At 41.5% G+C, this 21,516-nt stretch overlaps 1 protein-coding gene across 3 annotated transcripts in view; it reads right to left on the bottom strand.

Annotated features, from left to right (window-relative positions):
• Positions 1 to 4,097: 4,097 nt before the first annotated feature.
• The window catches only part of MB21D2 (Mab-21 domain containing 2), a 108,194-nt gene continuing 90,775 nt past the window's right edge, over positions 4,098 to 21,516 (bottom strand). For all 3 annotated transcript variants that reach the window (XM_072807855.1, XM_072807856.1, XM_072807857.1), the window contains one exon: positions 4,098 to 6,938. In XM_072807855.1, coding sequence (XP_072663956.1) covers positions 5,674 to 6,938 — 1,265 coding nt within the window. In that variant the 3' untranslated portion in view covers positions 4,098 to 5,673. The remainder of the gene's footprint in view (positions 6,939 to 21,516) is intronic.

Here is a 21,516-nt window from a genome sequence, read left to right on the forward strand (position 1 = left end):
ATCCAAAATAGATTATTTTGGAAACAGAGGCAATCTTGGATTAAGAAATCCAGAAAGTAAGAGAACAGCTACCCCAATTCTGCATTTTACAGACATAGATACAAAGTCAAAGGACATACAAAAGTTTAACCTCCATCCACACTTACCACCCTTCAGCTTCTGCGATTAATTGGTGAAGATTGTACATGATAAATGTACCAATGTGTCCACTCTTAACCAAAGTCAGTAAGAGTCCACTCATCCTGAAAAGAGGGAAAGTGGTCTGGAAATACAATCTTTCTCATCTCAGCTGCTATATTATGGGTAAGTATGTCTTTTTTTTTTTTTTTTTGAAAGAGAGAGAGTATGGGGGTTGGGAAGGAGAGGGAGAGACTATCCTAAGCAGACTCTACTCTGGGCTCAACATGGAGCTTGATCCCGCAATCCCATGATCATGACGACTCAAAATCAAGAGTCCAGATGCTTAACTGACTGAGCCATCCAGGCGCCCTGAGGGCAAATATGTCTTTAAAGATATTTGGACAACAGCACTTTTATGTGAGGGATTAATGGACTTTTCTCAAATTTTATTAAATGACACTGGCACAGGCATATGGTCTTCCTGATGTTTGATGAATGTTTGGGACCCAGCTATGGATTGAAAACTGTCAATTCAAACTCAGAAAATCAGGGTCACACTACATTAGTCTAAAGGTTTAGTACCATACAGCAAATGGTGCACTTTATGAACAATAATGCTTTTGGATGTACTGCTAATAGGGCACGAATGCTATGAAATGGGCATAGAGAAACACAATTATTGTAGTTAAATTATTACAAGCTTGGTTTCTACTGTATACAATATATGCTTTCTTAAAAAATAAAAAGTATACTTTTCTAGCTAATTAACAGAAGGTAGAATTTTTGTCACATTGCAAATAATTCTCCAGTAGCAAAATTCTCCAGTAGCAAATATCTAAACAATGTAGATCATATGTTGTTTACCTATTGAGGAAATCATAGCATAACTGGTACACTTTTAAAACAATTTTTCTCATAGAGGAGCATTAATTGCATTGATTCAATTAAAAAATACCTATTATTTAACTGATATTAATAAAGTAACAGTATTGATACAATGTCCATCTTTCCTTTAGTATATGTAATGGTTAGTGCTCCATTTGATTGGCAAAAGCTTTTACCCTCTGGGTCAGAATATGGGATGGAAAGTATGAAATAAAAGACTTTTCCTGATCCCTAATAATGACCCGCTGGAAAGTGAGATAGCCATACAGACACTCCCTTGGGTGACTCAAGGGAAGAGGTTCTGGAGAGAGCCTATCAGGATGGACGTTGATGTACTTCCCCAAAGGCCGGTGCAGAGCTCTGAGGCAGCAGGAAGCCACCTAACCCCAGGATGCCACAGCTGCTGCTAAGCACCAGCTTCCTTTTCCTTCCCAGCAATCTCTTCCAAGGCTGAACTCCAAGTCAGGAAATTTTTCTCAGCCAGGTAATGATCTGATCCAAAATAATCACCACTTAGCTGTGACCAGCCAGTGGGCTGAATCCTCCCTGGAAGGGTTACAAAATAGTCTAAAGAAATCTCCAGTCAGTAAAGTGAAAGCCTGTATGTGTGTCCAAGTGTGTGGTACAGAAGTCAGTAGGAGCTCTTCAACTAGCCCCAGGAGCCTCCGCCCTGCTTCCTCACACTTCTACCTGAAAGTAAAAGTAGCCGCATGTGCCTGCCTCTCATTTTCTCCAAAATAATTCAGAGTAGTAATTTCAGAGATATTTTTATTTTTATAATCTCTGACCCTAATTGGATCCTTCTCTGAAACCAACCTTTACTTGCACCTGTGGATCTTCCATTTCAGATGAAAGGCAGAGAGTAGAAAACAATCTACTTTTGAAATATGTGAAACCAGGTCTCATCAGGGAATTGAAACCCTATTGGGTTGCAGCTTGTAAAGTTCCACAACCAAACAAATCAGTCATAAACGATGTTGAAATTATGACTCCAGCCTTAAGGCATTTTCTTTTTTTTTTTTAAGATTTTATTTATTTATTCATGAGAGACAGAGAGAGAGAGAGAGAGAGGCAGAGACAGAGGCAGAGGGGAAAGTAGGCTCCATGCAGGGAGCCCAATGTGGGACTCGATCCTGGGTCTCCAGGATCTGGGCTGCCCCTTACGGCATTTTTTATTGTACTTGAAACAAGTGATTTTAACCAATCTTCTGGGCTTCAGAAGGAGAGCAGGTTAGTAATTCAGGGATTTACGAAGTTTCAGATAAGAAAGGGTATCAGACTGGGACACCTGGGTGGCTCAGCGGTTGAGCGTCTGCCTTCAGCCCAGGGCGTGATCCTGGAGACCCAGGATCAAGTCCCACATCAGGCTCCCTGCATGGACACTGCTTCTCCCTCTGCCCGTGTCTCTGCCTCTTTCTCTCTCTCTCATGAATAAAAAATAAAATCTTAAAAAAAAAAAGGGTATCAGACTACATTACATTTCTACTCACCTTCAACAATGTCTGACATGAGTTCCAGGTTTCTGGTGCTGATAGAAAATTTCAGGAATTAAAAGATATTTAAGTTTTTAAAATTATGAGATCTCAGGGGGTGCCTGGTAGCTCAGTTGGTTAAGCATCTGACTCTTATTTCGGCTCAGGTCATCATCTCTCTCTCTCTCTCTCTCTCTGTGTGCCCTTTCCCCCTCTTTCTAAATTAAAAAAAAAAATTACTAATCTCAGGAAACTCTGGACTTTTTATATGAAGTTTAGCCAAGAATTTGTAGAAAGTGTTCTTTACTAGGACTAGATATAGCAAAAGGAAAAACATGCCAAAAGGATCACTGAAACTAGGTTTTTACCACACCTGCAAGGACGTTTTGCCTGCAAACACAGCATTTAAAATACTGTAGATGTTGCTAATTGTATTTGAGAAGCCAATCGAAAGCACAGTTATGGCAGTTTATAGTTGACCTTAAAGTGAGGGAACCCTGGGTGGCGCAGCAGTTTAGCGCCTGCCTTTGGCCTAGGGTGCGATCCTGGAGACCCGGGATCGAATCCCATGTCGGGCTTCCGGTGCATGGAGCCTGCTTCTCCCTCTGCCTGTGTCTCTGCCTCTCTCTGTCTCTCTCTCTGTGTGACTATCATAAGTAAATAAAAATTAAAAAAAAAAAAAAATTAAAAAAAAAAAAAAAAGTGAACCAGTGCCTTGGAATATGCTTGCTACTTGAGCGGTTTATAAGAATTTCTTTTAATCTAGGAAGTATAACATAACGGTCAAAGTATAATGAATTTTAACAGACTCTACCAGATGTATATTTATTAGTTACAGAGGCTGTGATGGTCTTTGGTATTAATCAAGTCAGATAGCACATACCTAAGCTTTTAGATAAACTATATAGATATCCTTGATGCCTATCCATGGAAAGAAGAGACCCACACATGAACGGAAATAGTATAAATACACTGAAATAGTTTGGTATGTCAGTTTAAATATGTTGACGAATTGAACCAAATTCAAACTGGCTAAAAGAACAAAATGTTGACTTATTCAACAAGAAAATCCAGTGTGTATGTGTGCGTATGTGTTGGGGGGAGAGGGTTGGCAGTGTCTGGTGGCTCATGTTTTTCTTTCTCTTCTCTCCACAGTATCACACAATGTCAGTTCATCCTAAGGCTGGCTCTGGTCGTGGCTATGTGGTAGCTCGCAGAGTGACAGAGGCCAAATGCGTCTTCATTCACATCCAGAGGCTTGCTTCTTCCCCAGCACTCCAAGCTAGAATCTTGAGCCTGTCCCTGATTGGAACAGCTTACATCAAATCGCTAATTAATAACTGTGGCCAAGGACATAGTTATATCCATCGGTTTATACCATGTCTGGAACTGGGGATAGGGCTGCTTTATGAGAAGGATATGGCTTATGTGGAGGATAGGTAGATATTAGTAGGAAAACTGGGGAAATGGACAAATGAATACTGAATGTTCACTACATGGACATATGGTCTGAAAGACAATAGCAAACCCAGGGCTATAGTTAATTACTGAAAATCCTTGTTGGTATGACTAGTAAGAAAATAGTTTCTGGATTTCAAACTAACAACAGCAACAACAAAATTCCAAGGCCAGTATGTTTCTTTTATTATTTTGTGTTTGACTTAAGATGGTTGAATGATTTCATTTTCAGTTATAAGCATTACATTAATTCCCATGCAAAAACCCAAGACCGCATATGCCTGATTTCAATTGGCCAAAATCCAACCTGTGAGTCTGGACATTCGAGATCAAATCCAAAATGTTGCTTGACCTTCCCAATAGTAGACATCATGATCATCCTTTGAGATATCAGCAGGGCCCCTGACCTTTCAAACACCACAGTCTGCCATGAGTCCATACCAAAACAAGGAGCCAATGCCTTGCAACACCTAAACCTGGCAAGTGATTTCATTCATGAAGATAAGACACCTCCACACAAAGCTACCACCCACAGATATGTCCTCGTTCCTGCTCTATAGAAAAACCTCCTTTTGAACAGGCATGGTATCTTCTATTTGGGGATTATGAATTCTTTCTGCCAGTTTTCCCCACAACTCCCAGTAGAAGCAGAGATTTTACAAAAAAAGCTCACCTTTATAACCCCCAAAAGCAGTAGATACAAAGACACCTACTCTATCTCTTTATTTTCTCCACCTTCAGATGGTCACTTAGCAGGTGTAAAGCTTCACAAACTTCTCTCAGTAAGACAGGAACCAGGAGTATCAAAGAGGGCAAAACAGGACACCACATTTAAAGGAGAATGAAACAAATGCAAAGAATCATTCTATTGATTGAGAGAAATGGGCTAAATAAAAAAATGATAGCATTTCAACAGTGGATGTCAATTTATATTGAAACACACACATTGGAACTCTGACAATGGCCAAGATTTCATTAGTGCAAATAACAATTATAATGGTATGTTCTTTAATAGGATTTAAATAAGGCTTCAAATAATTACACACGCTAAAACTACCATTTGGAAACCTTAATTCTGTTTGGAAGGTTGTCAAACACAGCCTCCAAACCATCCAAAGTTCTGATCTGAGGACAATTACATTCAATGAAGTTGCTCCAAAACACAACTGGTAGCAGTATCACTTTCAAAGTCTACATTGTTTGGTGGAAAGAGGGAAACTACTCCGGTTACTGGTCAAAAGAAAGAAATCCAGCTACCATACCAGGTAGTTCCCAGGTTCAGACAATTCTCAAATATTTGTAGTGATGAAAGCTCATTAAAAAAAAAAAAAAAGAAGAATCCTGAAGTGTCAGAAAGAGATCTGTTGCCCCATCCTCATGAACAAATTTGCACAAAGCATGAAACGGTAAAAAGCAAGAGAATTCATGAGCATTTTCATCTATGTATGGCTCGAGTTCTCCTTAAAAAAAAAAACAAAAAAAACCCACAACCCAAAACAATGCGACAATAACTACAAAAAGTAAACAACAAAATCAGAGGCAGAATATGAAATAGTAATATACTGTTTCAGAGCCTGCACCGTCCTGCAGAACCAGGAAACTTAAAATGTGTTCTTAACAGATCCAATCTAGGCTGGATGTGTAAAAAACGGAAAGTCAGCATCACAAACCACACTACACATCAGGAGAGTTTTAGAACCAGGAAAAAGGAAACAAACAAAAAAAGGCAGCAAGATGCTCAGAAAAACTTGTCATCGATCCTGAAATGGGGCCGTGTGACATCGTCAGGGTTAATAAAGACCGAGATGGACTTCCCCGGGTTCTCAGTCACTAGCTGTTGCAGTTTTTTGGCCAAGCGGTCATCGGGCTGGTTGGGGTCCCCTCCGTCGGACTGCGGGGAGGGGATGCTGGTGGTGCTCCCTCGCCTCTGGAGCTCCAGCGTCAGCCGGTTGGCCGCCTTGACGTGCTCGATGGCGGTGCGCAAGTGCTCGGCGGGGTCCGAGCGCACGGAGGAGAGCTTCCGCGCATGAAGCATGACCGTCTCCTCTGACAGATGCTCCAGCATGTTGCACTGAGGGATGAAATAGTTGGGGCACATCTTGTTGACCAGACAGTGCTGTAGGTCATCAATGAGGCCCAGCAGAAAGTGGGCTGCATAGTCTTCTTGGGCCAAGTAGTTGGCAGGAAGTCTGTCGCAGGCCCAGAGCATCATGCTCCGCAGGTGATAGGGGCTGATAGCCTTGGGCCGGGACAGGAGTTTAATGATAATGGCTTTGCAGGCCTGATAAGCCTGCATGAGGCTACTAGAGATGCACTTCTTCAGCTGCACCTCGCTCCTGGCAAAGGACAGCCGCCATTCATTGTCCTTCTTACCCTTGTAGGAGCAAGCAGGCACCAAGTAAAACCCACTGATGACCTCTTCCTCGGTGATCTTCCCATCCCAAAAGTGGTTCTCCATGAGCCAGCTCTGGGCCACCGCAGGCCAGCCTTTGAAAGATACCACGGGCACAATATCATACAACATGCGACTGCTCCCCACACCCAGGATGATGGAGATGATGGTCCCGTTCTTTTCCACCTTTTCCACCTTTGGCATCCCTCGCTGGGGTTTCTTCTGGATCTCTGACAGGACAATGCTGATGGAGTCATAGAACCAGTCGGCCACTTTGGTTGGGGAGAAGAAGTAGTTGGTGGCACCATTGATGTGATCCACGATGGTGCAGCAGTCTTTCCACTTACTGATTGTCCCCTCATCGAAGAGCCGCAGGCTCAGCCAAGAGTGGCACAAGGCTGAGTGGCGCATATCGAGGGTCACGGGCTGATTACGGTCGTGCAGCTTAAGGGCTGGCACCAGCAGAGTGAAGTCCATATCATAGTCTGTGCCCCGGGCATAGACATTAAGCTCATCCAAGTCCAGGTCCACCACGCCTTCCCGGACTCCGCCAGAGAGCAACAGGTACTCATTGGCCACTGGAAGTTTTTGGTCCAGCTTTTGCACCATTCCTAGAAACAGAAAGAGAAAACACTGTTATAGGAGACACAGACACCAGAGTCTTTTGCATCAATAAAGAATGCGCTGAGTTTCCAAGACCCACTTCTCATTATAGGGTCCAAATCAGATCTCAGGCTGCTGCATGGACCCAGCCAGCAGTACTTTGTTCTTTCTCATACTTTAACCAAGTGGGAGAATCACGACAGATTTTCTCGTACGGCAAGGATGGCATCTTTTTCAATCATAAACTGGGGTTCTTCTTCCCCAGTCACCACGTTGGTTAGTGGCACTGCCATCCACTAGGTCATCTCGTAAGGTCAGACGTCTCAGTAAGCTTCAAGTCTTTATTGGTCTTCTACTGCTAAATTTTATCTATATAACTTCTGCAACATTTCTCATTGCTTCCCTGTTCTCCATCTCTGCTGCCCTCAAATAAAGCCAGACTGTTTTTTATCTCTTGCAAACCAGCTTCCCATCCTTAGGCTCTTCCTGCTTAAGCCTTTCTCTATACTAGCAACCCTCACTGTGGGCTGTGGACACTGAATTTGGGACACTTACAGGGGGTGGTGATAATAATAATAATTATTCCATAATAACACTAACACATCATTTGCCTTGTTCACCGTGTTGACACTTGAACTGACGCTTGATGGGACGGAAGCAAATGGCAGGTCAAACTGCTAGGCATTCATGAAGACAGTGGCACCAAACTATACTGGCAGTCATTGAACTCTGTTGCTAACTTGTACTAGCATTAAAAAAAAAAAAAAAATCAGGGGCGCATAGGTGGCTTAGTGGTTGAGCGTCTGCCATTGGCTCAGGTCGTGATTCCAGGATCCTGGGATCATGTCCCACATTGGGCTCCCCACAGGGGGCCTGCTTCCCCCTCTGTGTCTCTGCCTCTCTCTCTCTGTGTATGTATCTCTCATGAATAAATAAAATCTTTAAAAAAAATCAGTTGCACTGAAGAAAATCCCTAATGGAAAAGAAAAATGAGTTAATTTTATTAAATCCCAACTCTGCAGCCACCTCTCTAATGTTCTGTGTGACAAAACGGCAAGTAACCATAAAGCACTTCTGCCTCGTACTGAAGTACAAAAGCTGTCTTCAGGAAAAGCACCTGTGTTGGAGCTGTGGGCTAAGTTAGCTGCTTTGCCCGTGGAAGACCATTTTTACTTTAAGGAACCACTGGGCATTCAGACTTGGGTATCTGGTAGACATTTTCATTAAAAAATGAACTAAGCCTGTCTTCGCAAAAACAAATAAAGTATCTATTGTCAATGAGAAAATGAGCCCCCCCCTCAAAAAAAGTGCTAAATTTTAGAAAACTCATCTCTTGCATCATGAGCTTAATATTTTCCCAAATGATATACTTTTCTGATAAAACTGGTAGTGACATATAAAAATGTGATTTTTGGATGCTAACATGAGCTCCTTAAGAGTGCAGACCATGTCTCAAATCTGTATTAGGCAGGCATTGGGCTCTGCACCCAGTGGACATACAACTGAAGCTATGGCTGAATGGCAAAGGAACAAACAGATGGAATTAATGGGAATTCACCATGAAGGGCTTAAATAATTATAGACTAAATGCAAATGACTGCTCCGTCTACAAACAAATATACCCTCCCTGCCAGCATCATTCTCTGTGACTTATTTAACCTTTTCTCCAAAGATCGCAAGGAACTATCACAAACCACAATTCCCTTACTCGCTGCGATTACTTTTAATCAATATAGTTTATTATTCACAAGAAACAACGCTGATGCAAATAAATATGCCTTGTGAATGTGTTTAGGTTACCATTTTATTTCAGAATTTAATTCTCAAAAATGAAATAAAAATATGCTCTTTTCGTTCTTTCAAATCCTATTTTCCAAACCATATTAACCATGACAATCTCTTTTCAGTACCACTTCCTTATAGAGACAGGAATACAGCAAGCTATCACATTGAAGGCAATTAGAAAAGTTATCCAACTTTCAAGAATCCACAATTAGAAAGAGAATCCATCCAGTGTACCTGACTTCTGAGGCTGCTTCTCATACTCCTTGCGCTGTGCACCCAGACCTCTTATCTCAGTTCCTGGGACTGCCGTCAGTGCAATCCCATAAGGACTGCCTGCAAAGAGCCAGCTCAACCCAAGTTGTGTCCTGTGTTTGGGGTGAGGGTGGGGGGTACATATCAAAGTGAGAATGCCCTGGTTCAGGATACTCTGAAGAATTATTCAAATCCAAAGTTCTCAGGGGGGGTCGGCTAAGGCTGACAGTGTGGCCTACAAAGAAACCAGACTTTTCCCTCAGCCTGATCCTGCCTTGGGTCCCTACCTTCCACGGGGGCTGATCACAGGGGGGCTTCTTACACCTGGCTGGCTGGCTGGCTCAGGCAGTTGAGCGTCCAACTCCTGATCTCAGCTCAGGTCATGATCTCATGAGTTGTAGGATCAAGTCTGGGCTCTGCCCTCTGTGGGGAGTCTGTTTGAGATTCTCTCTCCCTCTTCCCCTCCCCTGGCTCACACACGTGTGCACTCTCAAATAAATAAATATCCTAACTCCATTTGAAGGGCTGGTTCATAAGGCATTACATTCTTTTTTTTTTTTAACTTTATTTTTCTTACATTACTTTTTCTTTCTTTTTTTTTTTTTTTAAGATTTTATTTATTTATTCATGACAGACAGAGAGAGAGAGGCAGAGACACAGGCAGAGGGAAAAGCAGGCTCCATGCAGGGAGCCCGACATGGGACTCAATCCCAGGTCTCCAGGATCACACCCCAAGCTGAAGGCGGCGCTAAACTGCTGGGCCACTGGGGCTGCCCAAGGCATTACATTCTAACAAAGCAAAAACAGACTTCACTAAAGTCAGCAAGGAAAATCTATCTTCCTTTTAAAAGTGGTTTTCAAAAACCGAATTTAGTAATAACCAAGGATTGAACGTTATCAAATACCAAAAACAAAGATGCATTTCTCAATTGTCATGTTTCAGTTTTAACCTCATCTTTATAATATACCAAATATTACCACTCCAAGTCACTCCAAGTCTTAGCTATAAACAGGTAAGATTTGCTTCTCAGAATCCAGGGTGGGTTGGGAAAATCATTTTTGCTGCATTATAGGCTCACAGGTAGGTAATTACTTTCAAAGAGAAATATCTGATCATGAAATAATTTGTCATTAGTTCAAATGTTTTTAAATCCTAACATTTGGAGTGTCCCATATACACACAGAAAACATATTGAAATGTATTATGATTAATTAATAAGATCTGAATAGATTAGAAGTGGTGGTATAATTTGGATACCATATCACTGTTCCCTCTTAGGCATACATGACTCAAAACTCCAGACATTCTTTTCTGTCCTAGATAGGATCAAACTGGCTCTGAGCATACTAGCAAGGACCTGTCTAGACAACAAGAATAAGATGTGCATCAACAGGCTGGGTATACTGTGTTTACAAACATGCCACTGACTTTGCCTTGGACTGTCAATTTTTGTTTGCATAGTCACAGGTTAAGAAAAAGCTAAAACTCCCTTCTGCCCTCTACTGGATTAAAGAAGTTTTAACATGTTTTCACTTGTTAGCAGATACACTAGAACATTCCTGCCAGTAATAAAATACTTTTTCAAAAAAAAAAAAAAATATATATATATATATATATATATAATATATATTCTTTTTCCTCCCAAATGAGGCTTGTGGACCCAGTTAAAATGTTGTCCCTCCTTTCAGAAGTCATAAAAATATTTGGCTAAATTCTGTTATCAGGAGTTAGGTTAATTTTGGACTCTTATTCCTTTCAAGGGCAGAGAGAACTTCAGCAGCAGAGAAAATCTTGCTGAAGCTCATTTGCTAAGCTCCTAAAAGTCAGAAAGTCCCCAAGGCCACGTATTTCTGGAAGCTAATCCCCTGTGACACCCACATTTACATTTAGCCTGCCTGAGCCCATTAGTCTGCAGTTTTACCAATGATTTGGTAACACAAACTGGAGCCTGCCCCGGCATTCTACTCAAATGCCCTTCTGGAAAACTTTCCTGGGCTAAGTTTAAATGAAAATGAGCTGACATCAGCTATCGTGGCAGATGGGTTGCCATGCAACTAAAACACATCCAGGGGCTGGAGGGAAGAAGGCTGAGGAGAGAAAAAAAATCAACCATCCACTTCGGCCAGGGGTACCAGTTCCAACAAGTGCCATCTCTGAACTGATCCAAGGATTTCTGTGTAATTACAGGGGGGTGAGATCAAGTGACTGGCTGTTTAGCTATTAGCAAATTATCCAAAACTAAGAGTGAGAACAAAAGGAAAAATCTCACATAACAATGAGCTGGTTAGGAGAAAAGGCTTATTCCCCTGGGCGGGTCTCTTCTTTTTCAAGGAAGCATGGGCATATGTTTGCTGTTAAAAACACAAAGTAAAACTGCCTCCCAGCCTCATGTCCTGGAATTAATCGATTCCTTGGTTTTGCTTTATTTTGTAGTTTCTACTTAAGAAGACCTTAATATTACTGATAAAGCCGGTAATGAAAGAGTTAACAGGGCAGCTACACCAGGCTGCAAATCTTTATCCCAAATCTGCTGGTTCTCAGGAATGCTGTCTGCCACCATGTTTCTGTAGCATAATATTCTTGCCTGACACCGTGATAACCAAGTATTGATTTCTTTGTTTTGCAGACTCAAGATTTCATCAGAAAAGCCAGGCAAACTAGTCAGGACCCCTGGCCTCCTCTTTGAGCACAAAGAAATGAAGTTAACACTCCCCTCCTGCTCAGTCACTACCTCCGTCAGATTCTGAGCCACTGAGCACCTTAGCTTTTCTCCCCATTATCCAGACCCTTTTCCACTTGCCTTTAGAAATCCTGGACTCTCCCCTGCTGGGGAGGCAGATTTAATTAAGGCTTGCCCTCCCACCTCTCCAAGAAGAAACCCTTTCCTTACTGCACACTCCATGTCCCAGCGATTGGTTTTGTTGTGCAAGGGACAGAGGGGCCTGGGTTCTGTTTACACTGGGACCCTGAGTTTAAGGAATGACTTCAATGTCATCCACTTAGTCCTTTGCTCATTACCTTTACAATATCAAGTGAAAAATGGAACTCTGTCCCTGACACTCTTATATTCTAGTGAATAAAACTTTATCACATTCCACTGAATTCAAGTTACAAGCTGCCATCACTCAAGCACATAATGCCAGGTTGTTAACACCAGAGCACTTGAACCAGGTATGGTGTCTAGCCTCAGAGCTTCACTCCAGCAGATATGTGGGGACTCGGGAGGGTAATTTAACAAATACTAAGTAGATAAGGGAAATTGGTACTTGTGCAGATTCCATAAAACAAAACAAAACAAAGCTGTTACCTATGTTGAGGGGAGAAAGATATGTCAGAGAGGTAAAATGTCTATGTCTTATTATTCAAGCTACAGAATCAGATAAATTGTCTCTATGTCTTTGTGTATATAAAAGATTTCTATGCAGATTAAAAGAGACCTGAGTATCTTGGCAATACTCGTTTCATTACAAAATGTTATCTTTTCCACCCAAACTCATGTGGCACACTAAGAACAGTGCCTTATAGAGGTGATGCTCGATAGCAGGAAGGGTACAGAATGGAACGATGTTGACAAAGCGCTTCTGTGATTCTGATACATCTCCTTGGGGAACAGTCTTTTGGTTGTTAATAAATAATATAAGGGGATCCCTGGGTGGCGCAGCGGTTTAGCGCCTGCCTTTGGCCCAGGGCGCGATCCTGGAGACCCGGGATCGAATCCCATATCGGGCTCCTGGTGCATGGAGCCTGCTTCTCCCTCTGCCTATGTCTCCACCTCTCTCTCTCTCTCTCTCTCTTTCTGTGACTATCATAAATAAATAAAAATTAAAAAAAAAAAAAAATAAAATAAATAATATAAAACCTTCCTATAAAAAGTTGATTTATACTTCAAAGAAATAAATATTTTTGTCAAGCTTATCCACATTCTGAAAAGTAGGCATGGCTACCTTCTCCTAAAAAAGGATCTATGGAATTTTTTAATGACTCCAATTTAGGGAAGATTTTAGTATTTTCCTCATTTGTGTCCAGAAATCATATATGTGGCATCCCTCACACCTTGCAGGAGAAAAAAACAGGTTCAGAAAGGAGAAATAACTCATTCAAGGTCACACGGCCCTACTGACAGATTAACAGCACTGTCTTATTCCTATAATTGTTGCACAGGTCAGAATGGCGTATACCTACTGCTTCCCTCATGACAACAGCTGAACTTGACATAAATGCAGAACAGGTTCCAAAGGGAAGCAGCAGGGGTCTCAAGGCAAAGTGTCAACTTTGTGCTTTCATTGGCAAAAGTTGTGCTGTGACCTTGGAGAAGCAGCAGAACATGTCTGAGCACCCACATTTATCATGGGAAAGAACAGATCTTATCTGTCTTGCAAGAAGCTATTAGTATTCCAAAATAAATTGACTATAAGACACAGGAAATAGAAAAGGAAGAGACCAATGGAACGTCTCAGTATTTTCAATAATCTGCTGAGTGATCATGAATATTAACAGTTACAGCAATATATTCTTAAGGCAAAGAGCCTGTTTTATTTGGCATAATTCTGAGACAACTGCATGTAATCTTACTTAAATCTTTTAGAAAACTGATTAATTCATGTATGGTAATGACTTTTTAAAATTATTTATTTATTTGAGAGAGGGAGAGCAGAGTGAGAGAGAGCGAGCGCACAAGCAGGGAGAAGGGCAAAAGGGGGAGGGCCAACCAGACTCCTTGCTGAGCAGGGAGCCTGATGCAGGGGCTCCATCCCAGGACCCCCGGGATCATGACCCAAACTGCAGGGAGGCACTTACCTGGCTGAGCCAGCCAGGTGCCCCTGGTAATGAATGACCCATTGACCAAATACATATAGTCAAAGGACTGATTCAAAAGATGATGCTTCAAAGGAGTCTCCCTTGCTTGATCTTTCCTTGTTTTGATACAGATATGCGTACAAGAGCATTGGAGGAAGGCAGGCTTGGGTTTAAATCCGGGTCTGTCATTAAGTAAACCAGATAAATTATTTAACCTTTTTGAGCTTCCAGTTCTTCATATGTTTAAAACCAACCAACCAACCAACCAACCATAAAACCACCCTTTTGGAGTTGATATGAACTATCTGAGCACATAGGTATTTCACCCTTTCCCCCTATGTTCTTCCCTTTCTCCACCACCTATAAAACTGGAATAGCAGACAACACCTATTCCACAGAGTTATTCTGAAGATTTAACTAAACCTGTCTGAAGTCTCTAGCACATGCAAGGTGTACAAAACATGTCAGAGGAAGGGAGATGAATGGAGCATTCTCTCCCGTCACTGCACTCAGACTGCTGCTAGCCTACAAATGCCTCCTCTGATGAATGTCCCTGTGTGGCATGGCACAGGGCTTGGCAAGAAGAGGGCAGGCTGGATTCCCACCCGTTCTTGTTCCTTCTGAACAAGTGCCCTGCAGAATAAATATCCTACACACCTCCACGGTGGGCCTTGATCTGATTTTTTACATTAGCACTTTCTATGCCTATTGAACAGTGGGCTCTACTCGTGGCTTATTTTCCTTCCTAAATAGGATAAGCAATATAAAGCATTGGATACAGTAATTGGCAAAGAAGCTCAGAAAATGGAAGCTATTGTCACAGTCAACAGTCCATAAGCTCCTGTCGTCGGGTTTTATTACTGCAGTGGCTAACACAGATATTGGGATCAGAAGGCAACTGATTGTTGAACGTACCGATTATTTCAGTCAACTCCAATACACCAATAACAATATCTAGGGGATCATGGAATTTGCTATATAATATACCATGAAATCCTGTCAGCACATATCTGTAAGATCATGTGGTAATAATTCAAAAGTTAGAGTGAAAAGAAGTGCCTAATTTTTCATTGTTTTCTTAAATTTTAAAAATTTAAGTTCTAAAAATTGGTGGGCTTTGGCAAAGTCTACTAAGCTATTTTGAACACAATGACCATGAGTTAGGCCTGGATTCAAGTCCAATTCACCCAAGACCAACATAATTACATAATTAATCAGTCTTGGCCTCAACTGGGGAGTGAAGTTGGAGAATGACAACTTCTCACCTTCCCCAAATTTTGGTGGGTGGTCACAGGAATAAAACAAAATGCACACCAGATTACTTGGCATGCCAATAAAGAGAGGGTTCTGAGCACATGCGCATAACACATGTTATCAATATTTTACCCATCTCATAAGTCTTGCCTCCCCCCTTTTTTTTCTTTTTAGCTCTTAGGATGGTTTAAAAACTCATGGTTTCTGCCAATCAGAACTTAATGGCAAAACTCAAAGGGGTATCTAATTAGTCCCACTATCAGCTTCCTACAGCAAAAACAGGGGCATGAAAGCTACATATTGTCAATTTACAAGAGTGTTCACTTTAGAAGGCTCATTCTTGGGATGCCTGGGTGGCTCAGCGGTTGAGCGTCTGCCTTTGGCTCAGGTCATGATCCCAGATCCAGGGATTGAGTCCCATATCAGGCTACCCGCAGGGAGCCTGCTTCTCCCCCTGCCTGTGTCTCTGCCTCTCTCTGTATGTCTCTCATTAATAAATAAATAAAATCTTAAAAAAAAAAAACCTCATTCTTCAAGGTAAAAACAACAGCAACCTGAAAGCAAGTGTAATGCCAATATGGATTAAATGGCTATCTAAGACACAAAAATGTATCAGTGATGACCAGATCACCTTCTCTTGCTCTGCAGAAGAAGCAATATGCTTGTGATAGAGATGTTCAGAATCAATTCAGCAACAGGGTGGCTCAGCAGTTGAGCATCTGCCTTCGGCCCAAGGTGTGATCCCAGAGTCCCGGGATCGAGTTCCACATCGGGCTCCCTGAGAGAAGCCTGCTTCTCCTTCTATGTCTCTGCCTCTCTCCGTGTGTCTTTCATGAATAAATAGATAAAATCTTAAAAAAAAAAAGAATCAATTCAGCTGTACCCCCCTCACCTCTGCCTATGACCCCCAATGGGTGTGGTTTGCATTCCTTTCCCATTTGAGGATGTCTATGCTATGCAAACTACTTAATTTCTCTGAAACTGGAAAGCTGGGTTGGATTACGGGACGGGGGTGCATACATTTTAGAAGAGAAACAATGAAATAAGCCATGGTCAGGAATTGGCAGAAATGGAGATGGGGTTCAAAACTGAGGTTTAATTTATTCATGCAAGCAACACATGGCCTTAGTGTCTCCTCTGAGCCAGTACTATACTAGATGATACAAAGGTGAAGAGAAACACACAGCCTCCACTGCATCATGCTCATCATGTAGTGAGAAAGCCGGATATAATGGTATCAGTCAGGATAGATGCAGTTATGCTGAATAAGAAAGCTAAAGCCTCAGTGACATAAAATAACAAGTTTTTGATTTTTCATTCAGACTTTGTGACCATCAGTAGGGGTTGGCTAGGGGCTCTTCTTTTCTTAATCTAGGACACAGGTGGATAGAAAACCCTTATCTGGAACTTCATGATTACTCTATTGGAGGAAAAGAAAGCCCTAGAGAATCTCCTTTCAGCAGGTAAGTGCTCTGGCCTGGAAAGGACAGATATCATTTTCATTCATAAATCACTGGTCAAAACTAGTCACGTGGTCTTACCTAATCCCAGGGAAGAAAGTGCAATTCTACTTCTAGCTGGGAAGGCAGAGAGCCAGAAATATTTGATAAGCAGCATGAACAGTTCTCACACTGATCAGATAATCATACACTAATGAACAAATAATTATAGACTGAGGTAATAACATTCAAGGAAATGAATAAAGGTCCTCGTGAAAACATAGAAGAGGAAGAGGAGTGTGTATCATTCAGCCTGAAGGACAGAAAATTCAAGAAGGCCATGAGTTCCACCTTCAAATACTTGATGAGTCACCCTGGTAAAGAAATGGACTCTACCTATAGAGTGCCAGTAAGTAGAAGACATAAAGATGGAAGACACAGAAGACACATTCCATCTCGTGTGTCAGTGAAAGACCTGTCTCATCAAGTAGAATTTTCTGACCATCCTGCCAGTGGAGAGAGGGCATTTCCTGTCCCAAGAGATGATCAATCAGATCTTAGGGGGTGGAGGAGAGACTAATAATACAAACATGAGATAGAGTCTGAGTATAGATGTGTTCCAGAAAGCTACTACTGAAGACAGACAACTATAACACAGACCCCTAAAGCCACCGATGGCATCGCATGGGGCCCCCAGAAACAGTGGTAGTAAGAAATTCAAGGGTGCGTAAGGCTGGATGCCGCTCTTTTCTCTCACAGTTTACTCATCTGCATTTTTAATGGGCAGCCCAGCTGTGGTCACATCGTCTAACTCTGCCAGTGTTCAAAGGAGAGAGCACAGTACGAGCAGTAACACAGAATAGCAAAAGAAGGGCTGACTTTATAGAGCACATTTTCAACGTATTCACATCTCATGTCAAAGGCTCTCTGAGAAGGGCACAAACCCTTATCGGCTCTACTACATACATATTAAGACACAGGCAGGATGTTTGACCGGTTATCTTATCCAATGCTCTTGGGACTTTCAAGTACATAATATTGTCCCCATTTTACAGATGTGGAAATCGGGATAAATAAGAGTCAAATAAATTGTTCATGGTCACGCTTGCTGAGCTGAGATCCAAATTCAAGTCGATTTCATACTCTTCACTATCTCATGCTCCCTTCCAGCATGAAGAATGCTATTCTGGGAGAACAATTTAGTATCTTCAAGCCATTAAAATCACCACATACAACACTATAGGAAATAGTGGAAGCTTATTTCTCTATCTAAAAATAAAATAGATTCTATTTTGGAATGAAATGATTTCTAAAGCAGATGAATAGCTGATTTTAGCCATCCCTGAGGAATGAAGTATATGAGCAAAATGGGTCATGGATCATAGGAAAGGGATGAGTATAAAAGACTAAAAATTAAAAAAAAAAAAAAAGATACCTGGTGCTGTGACACTTAGCTATATGTGCATGCACTTGTGTTCCACACTTAACTCTTAGACAATTTTCAGAGAGCATCCGCAAGTGTTTTAATTGTGGGATTCTCAAAGTGTTGGAATTCTTTCAGGACCCCCAGACAAACCCTGAGAACATTCCCATCTATTTAGAGGCAGAGTCTAATTTACGCATTTTCATCTAACAGCGAAAAAGCCTTCATTTTAAAGTAAGATCCCCTAAATTTTTATGACTAGGATGGGGACACAGATTGATGGTGGCTGAGAACGTCATTACCAAAGGAAATCATAACCACAAAGCCATAAACTCTGAGTTCTGAAGCAGGAAAATCCTCTTCCTCTGTGGACACAGTATCTACCATAATCACATCTCTTCTCTGTGTAAAACAAAGCTCAGATGCACTGAGAGCCATGGGGAAAGAAACATGAAGAATTTTGTGCCTTTTCTAAACCCCAACCCCCCAAAAAAACAAAAATGAAAACCCAACTGGTATTCATGAGCCTGTATGAAGATATGTCCTGCTTATGACCCAGCAGCCTAAGGAAATAGGACAGTGTTGATTAAAACTGGGCTTTACGGTTGTGGTCTACACGACACACTTAGAGTTGCTAAAAATTACCTCAAAAAGATCCCAATGTATATAAAGAATCCTCCTCTAGAGGATTTTAAAATTGTCACTGGCCAGCAATGACCAGGGTCTTAAAATTAGTTTACTTTAGAAAATTTCAAACATACACAATAGTAGAGATAATAAAATAATAAATCACCACCTAGCCATCTCCCAACTTTAACAATTACTGTTGCCATTCTTGTTTCATTTATGCATGCTTTTTTTTTCTGTAACCTTTTAAACTCAATCCCAGGCATCATACAATTTCAGCTATAAATACTTCGAGGTCTTTAACTGCCAAAGACCTTTTGAAAACTGCAACCATTGTTCCCATATCTAAAGAAAATGAATAATAATTATTATTATTGCTTCACTTTATTTTACCTTTGTCTAGTATGTGTGACTATATGAGTATGTGGTGTGTGTGCCTGGCTCTTGCAGCCATGGTAGGTGGTTTCCTGCAAGTTGGCAGCTTCCCTCAAGGCCAGTGGTTCTGCTCCTTTACCTGAGGGCCATCTCTGCTTTGCACTGCCAGGAAGGATGTGGGACTCGTGCACAAGAATGAACACCACAGAGTTGGGGCGGGGCGGGGGGGGACACCCTCAACCAGTAGAGGCCAGGAGTTGGTGAACAAAAATTCCCAGCCAGGAAAAGCCCAGCTTCCAGGTTTACTGCAGGGGCCAATCTTTGGGATGGAGCTTTATTCAAGCGCAGCTGCCTGATTCAGATGTAAAAGGTCAAACCAAATTCAAAAACCAAAATAGCATTTTTCCTTTAGCCTCCGCCTGGGATTATTCTGCCTCTGTTCCCCTAAATTGTATGGAAAAATTTGCAAACGACATATTTAATCTCTGTGTTCAATGACCTTTGTCCATACTTGAGTGTAGCACTTAGGCCAATTACCAATTATTTGTTGGCCTGTCGGTGTCCCTCTGTCTGATGACCTGTGTATCTTCTAACCTAACGCAACAGAAATTCAACAGATGCCAGCTGAATGAATAAATAGATGGTAGAGCCTACAGATAGAATTTATAAGACTCTTCCAGGATGAAAAGTGCCAGGATGGTGTGCTCAGAGTGACAGAGTCAATTCGACATGGCCATTTCCAGACACAGTGAAAGACTAGAGAGCCACTGTATCTACAAGCAGAGGAATCCCATTACATCCACCGAAGAGATGGCAGGGGGAAGCTAGAACTCTGTTAATGAGCTGACCATAAACTAACTCTATGGTATCTACACAAAAGCATCTCTTATTCTCTACGAATAATTTAAGGCTAGGCCATTCCAAAGCACTAGTTTTTAAGTCAACAATCATAGCCGGAAATTAGAAGAGGTACTATGTAATTACAGTGTGATCAAAGATGAAAGTCTAATACTTGTTTTTTAAAAATGATAATGGTGCATTTTTCCTTTGATGCAGAAGAGCTGACCCTATAAATAAACAGATGGTCTTACCAAGCAATTTCCAATAACTGCCAGGAGATGGCACCCATACCCTATTCATCCACCTAGCACTTCTGGCTAGGACCCATAGACTAAAAATTCTAAAATGAAAGCCTTAGGGAATCGGAGGCTTTTAGCAAGGGGGTAAGATCTGTACTAGCAACTCCCCCACCTCTAGGGAGGGGTGGAGTGTAATTCAAGGTACCACCCAGGGGGAACCATAACTTCTGGTGTTCAGGAAGAAATCTGTTGGTAATTCAAGAGCTCACAGGCTCCATCTAGGTTGAGCCAAGACTAAAAGATACTTTGGGCAGGCAATGTGATTGGCAATTGATTCTCAAAACATGCACTGGAGACCTTGCTGCAAGGCACAGCTTCATTGAATAAAGCTTCAGGTGGCAGGAATCAGGGGGTACAGAGAAAGCAGAGGAACTAGTCCCCAGTATTAATGAGGTTAAGGCACCACTCTTTCTGAAAATTGATTCTGACTACAAATTAGTAAGTACATTAAAATATTTTAGGAACCAAGGTGATTAATAAAAAGGGAATTGATTTTTTAATCTGGCTTCAATCGATAAAATCAAACCAAATACTGATTTACACTGTGTGCATTGTATGAATGTATGTTTTGCAGTTCCCGGAGACTGGCCGCGGTCTTTTTTCCTTTGTTCCCAGTTATCATTCTGAGAAGGGCACTAGAGTTCTCATTGCACAGACAAGGGAACTGAGGTTCTTGGCAGCTAAGTGGCCAATCTAATGGCACAAAGTATCTACATGGTTCTTCGGCCTAAATTAGATTAAAAACTAGTCTTACCACCCTCGATAATCTTAAAGAAAGGGGGGTCTTGTCATTTGGAAGGTTACTAATTGGTTTGTTGCAGGGTGGGCAGGAGGGTCAAGAAAAGGCTCAAAATGTAAAGCCTGCTCTGCGAGGGGCAATGTATACAGATGATAAACCCAGAGCTCTCAGGTATGCCTACGCTGGCTGGGTTATTTTTTAAAAGATTTTATTTATTTATTTAAGAGAGAGAGAGAGTGAGAGACAGAGCACGAGTGGGGAGCCTAACGCAGGGCTCGATCCCAGGACTCCGGGATCATGACCTGAGCAGAAGGCAGACACTTAACCGACTGAGCCACCCAGGGGCCCCCTGGCCGGATTATTGATGACACATGCCTGTTTTCTTTATCTACACCAGGAAAATAAACATATGTCATTCCTAGAAGATAACTTGTCTTTAAGTGTCAATAGTTATTAACAATTTTCCATATGGCTCATTGCTGTAATGCTTACTATGTTAATAACGATGGCCCCTCGCCTATACCGTCTTTATCTTCATTTAAACAAATCTTATTTCAAATACTAATACCCTCAAGTCAAGTTTCCAAACAAAGCAATAACGTCCTACTAAAGATCTGCTACTTAAAAAAAAAAAAATAACTCAGTTAATAAGTCTTAAAAGTTTTCTCATTATATAAAACCAGAATGTTCCGCACCAAAGTTCGGATTAGTACAACTACACCCATACCTATAATTTAAGAAAGGATTAGGGGATC

This window comes from Canis lupus, chromosome 31 (genome assembly GCF_048164855.1).
Source record: "Canis lupus baileyi chromosome 31, mCanLup2.hap1, whole genome shotgun sequence".
NCBI lineage: Eukaryota > Metazoa > Chordata > Mammalia > Carnivora > Canidae > Canis > Canis lupus.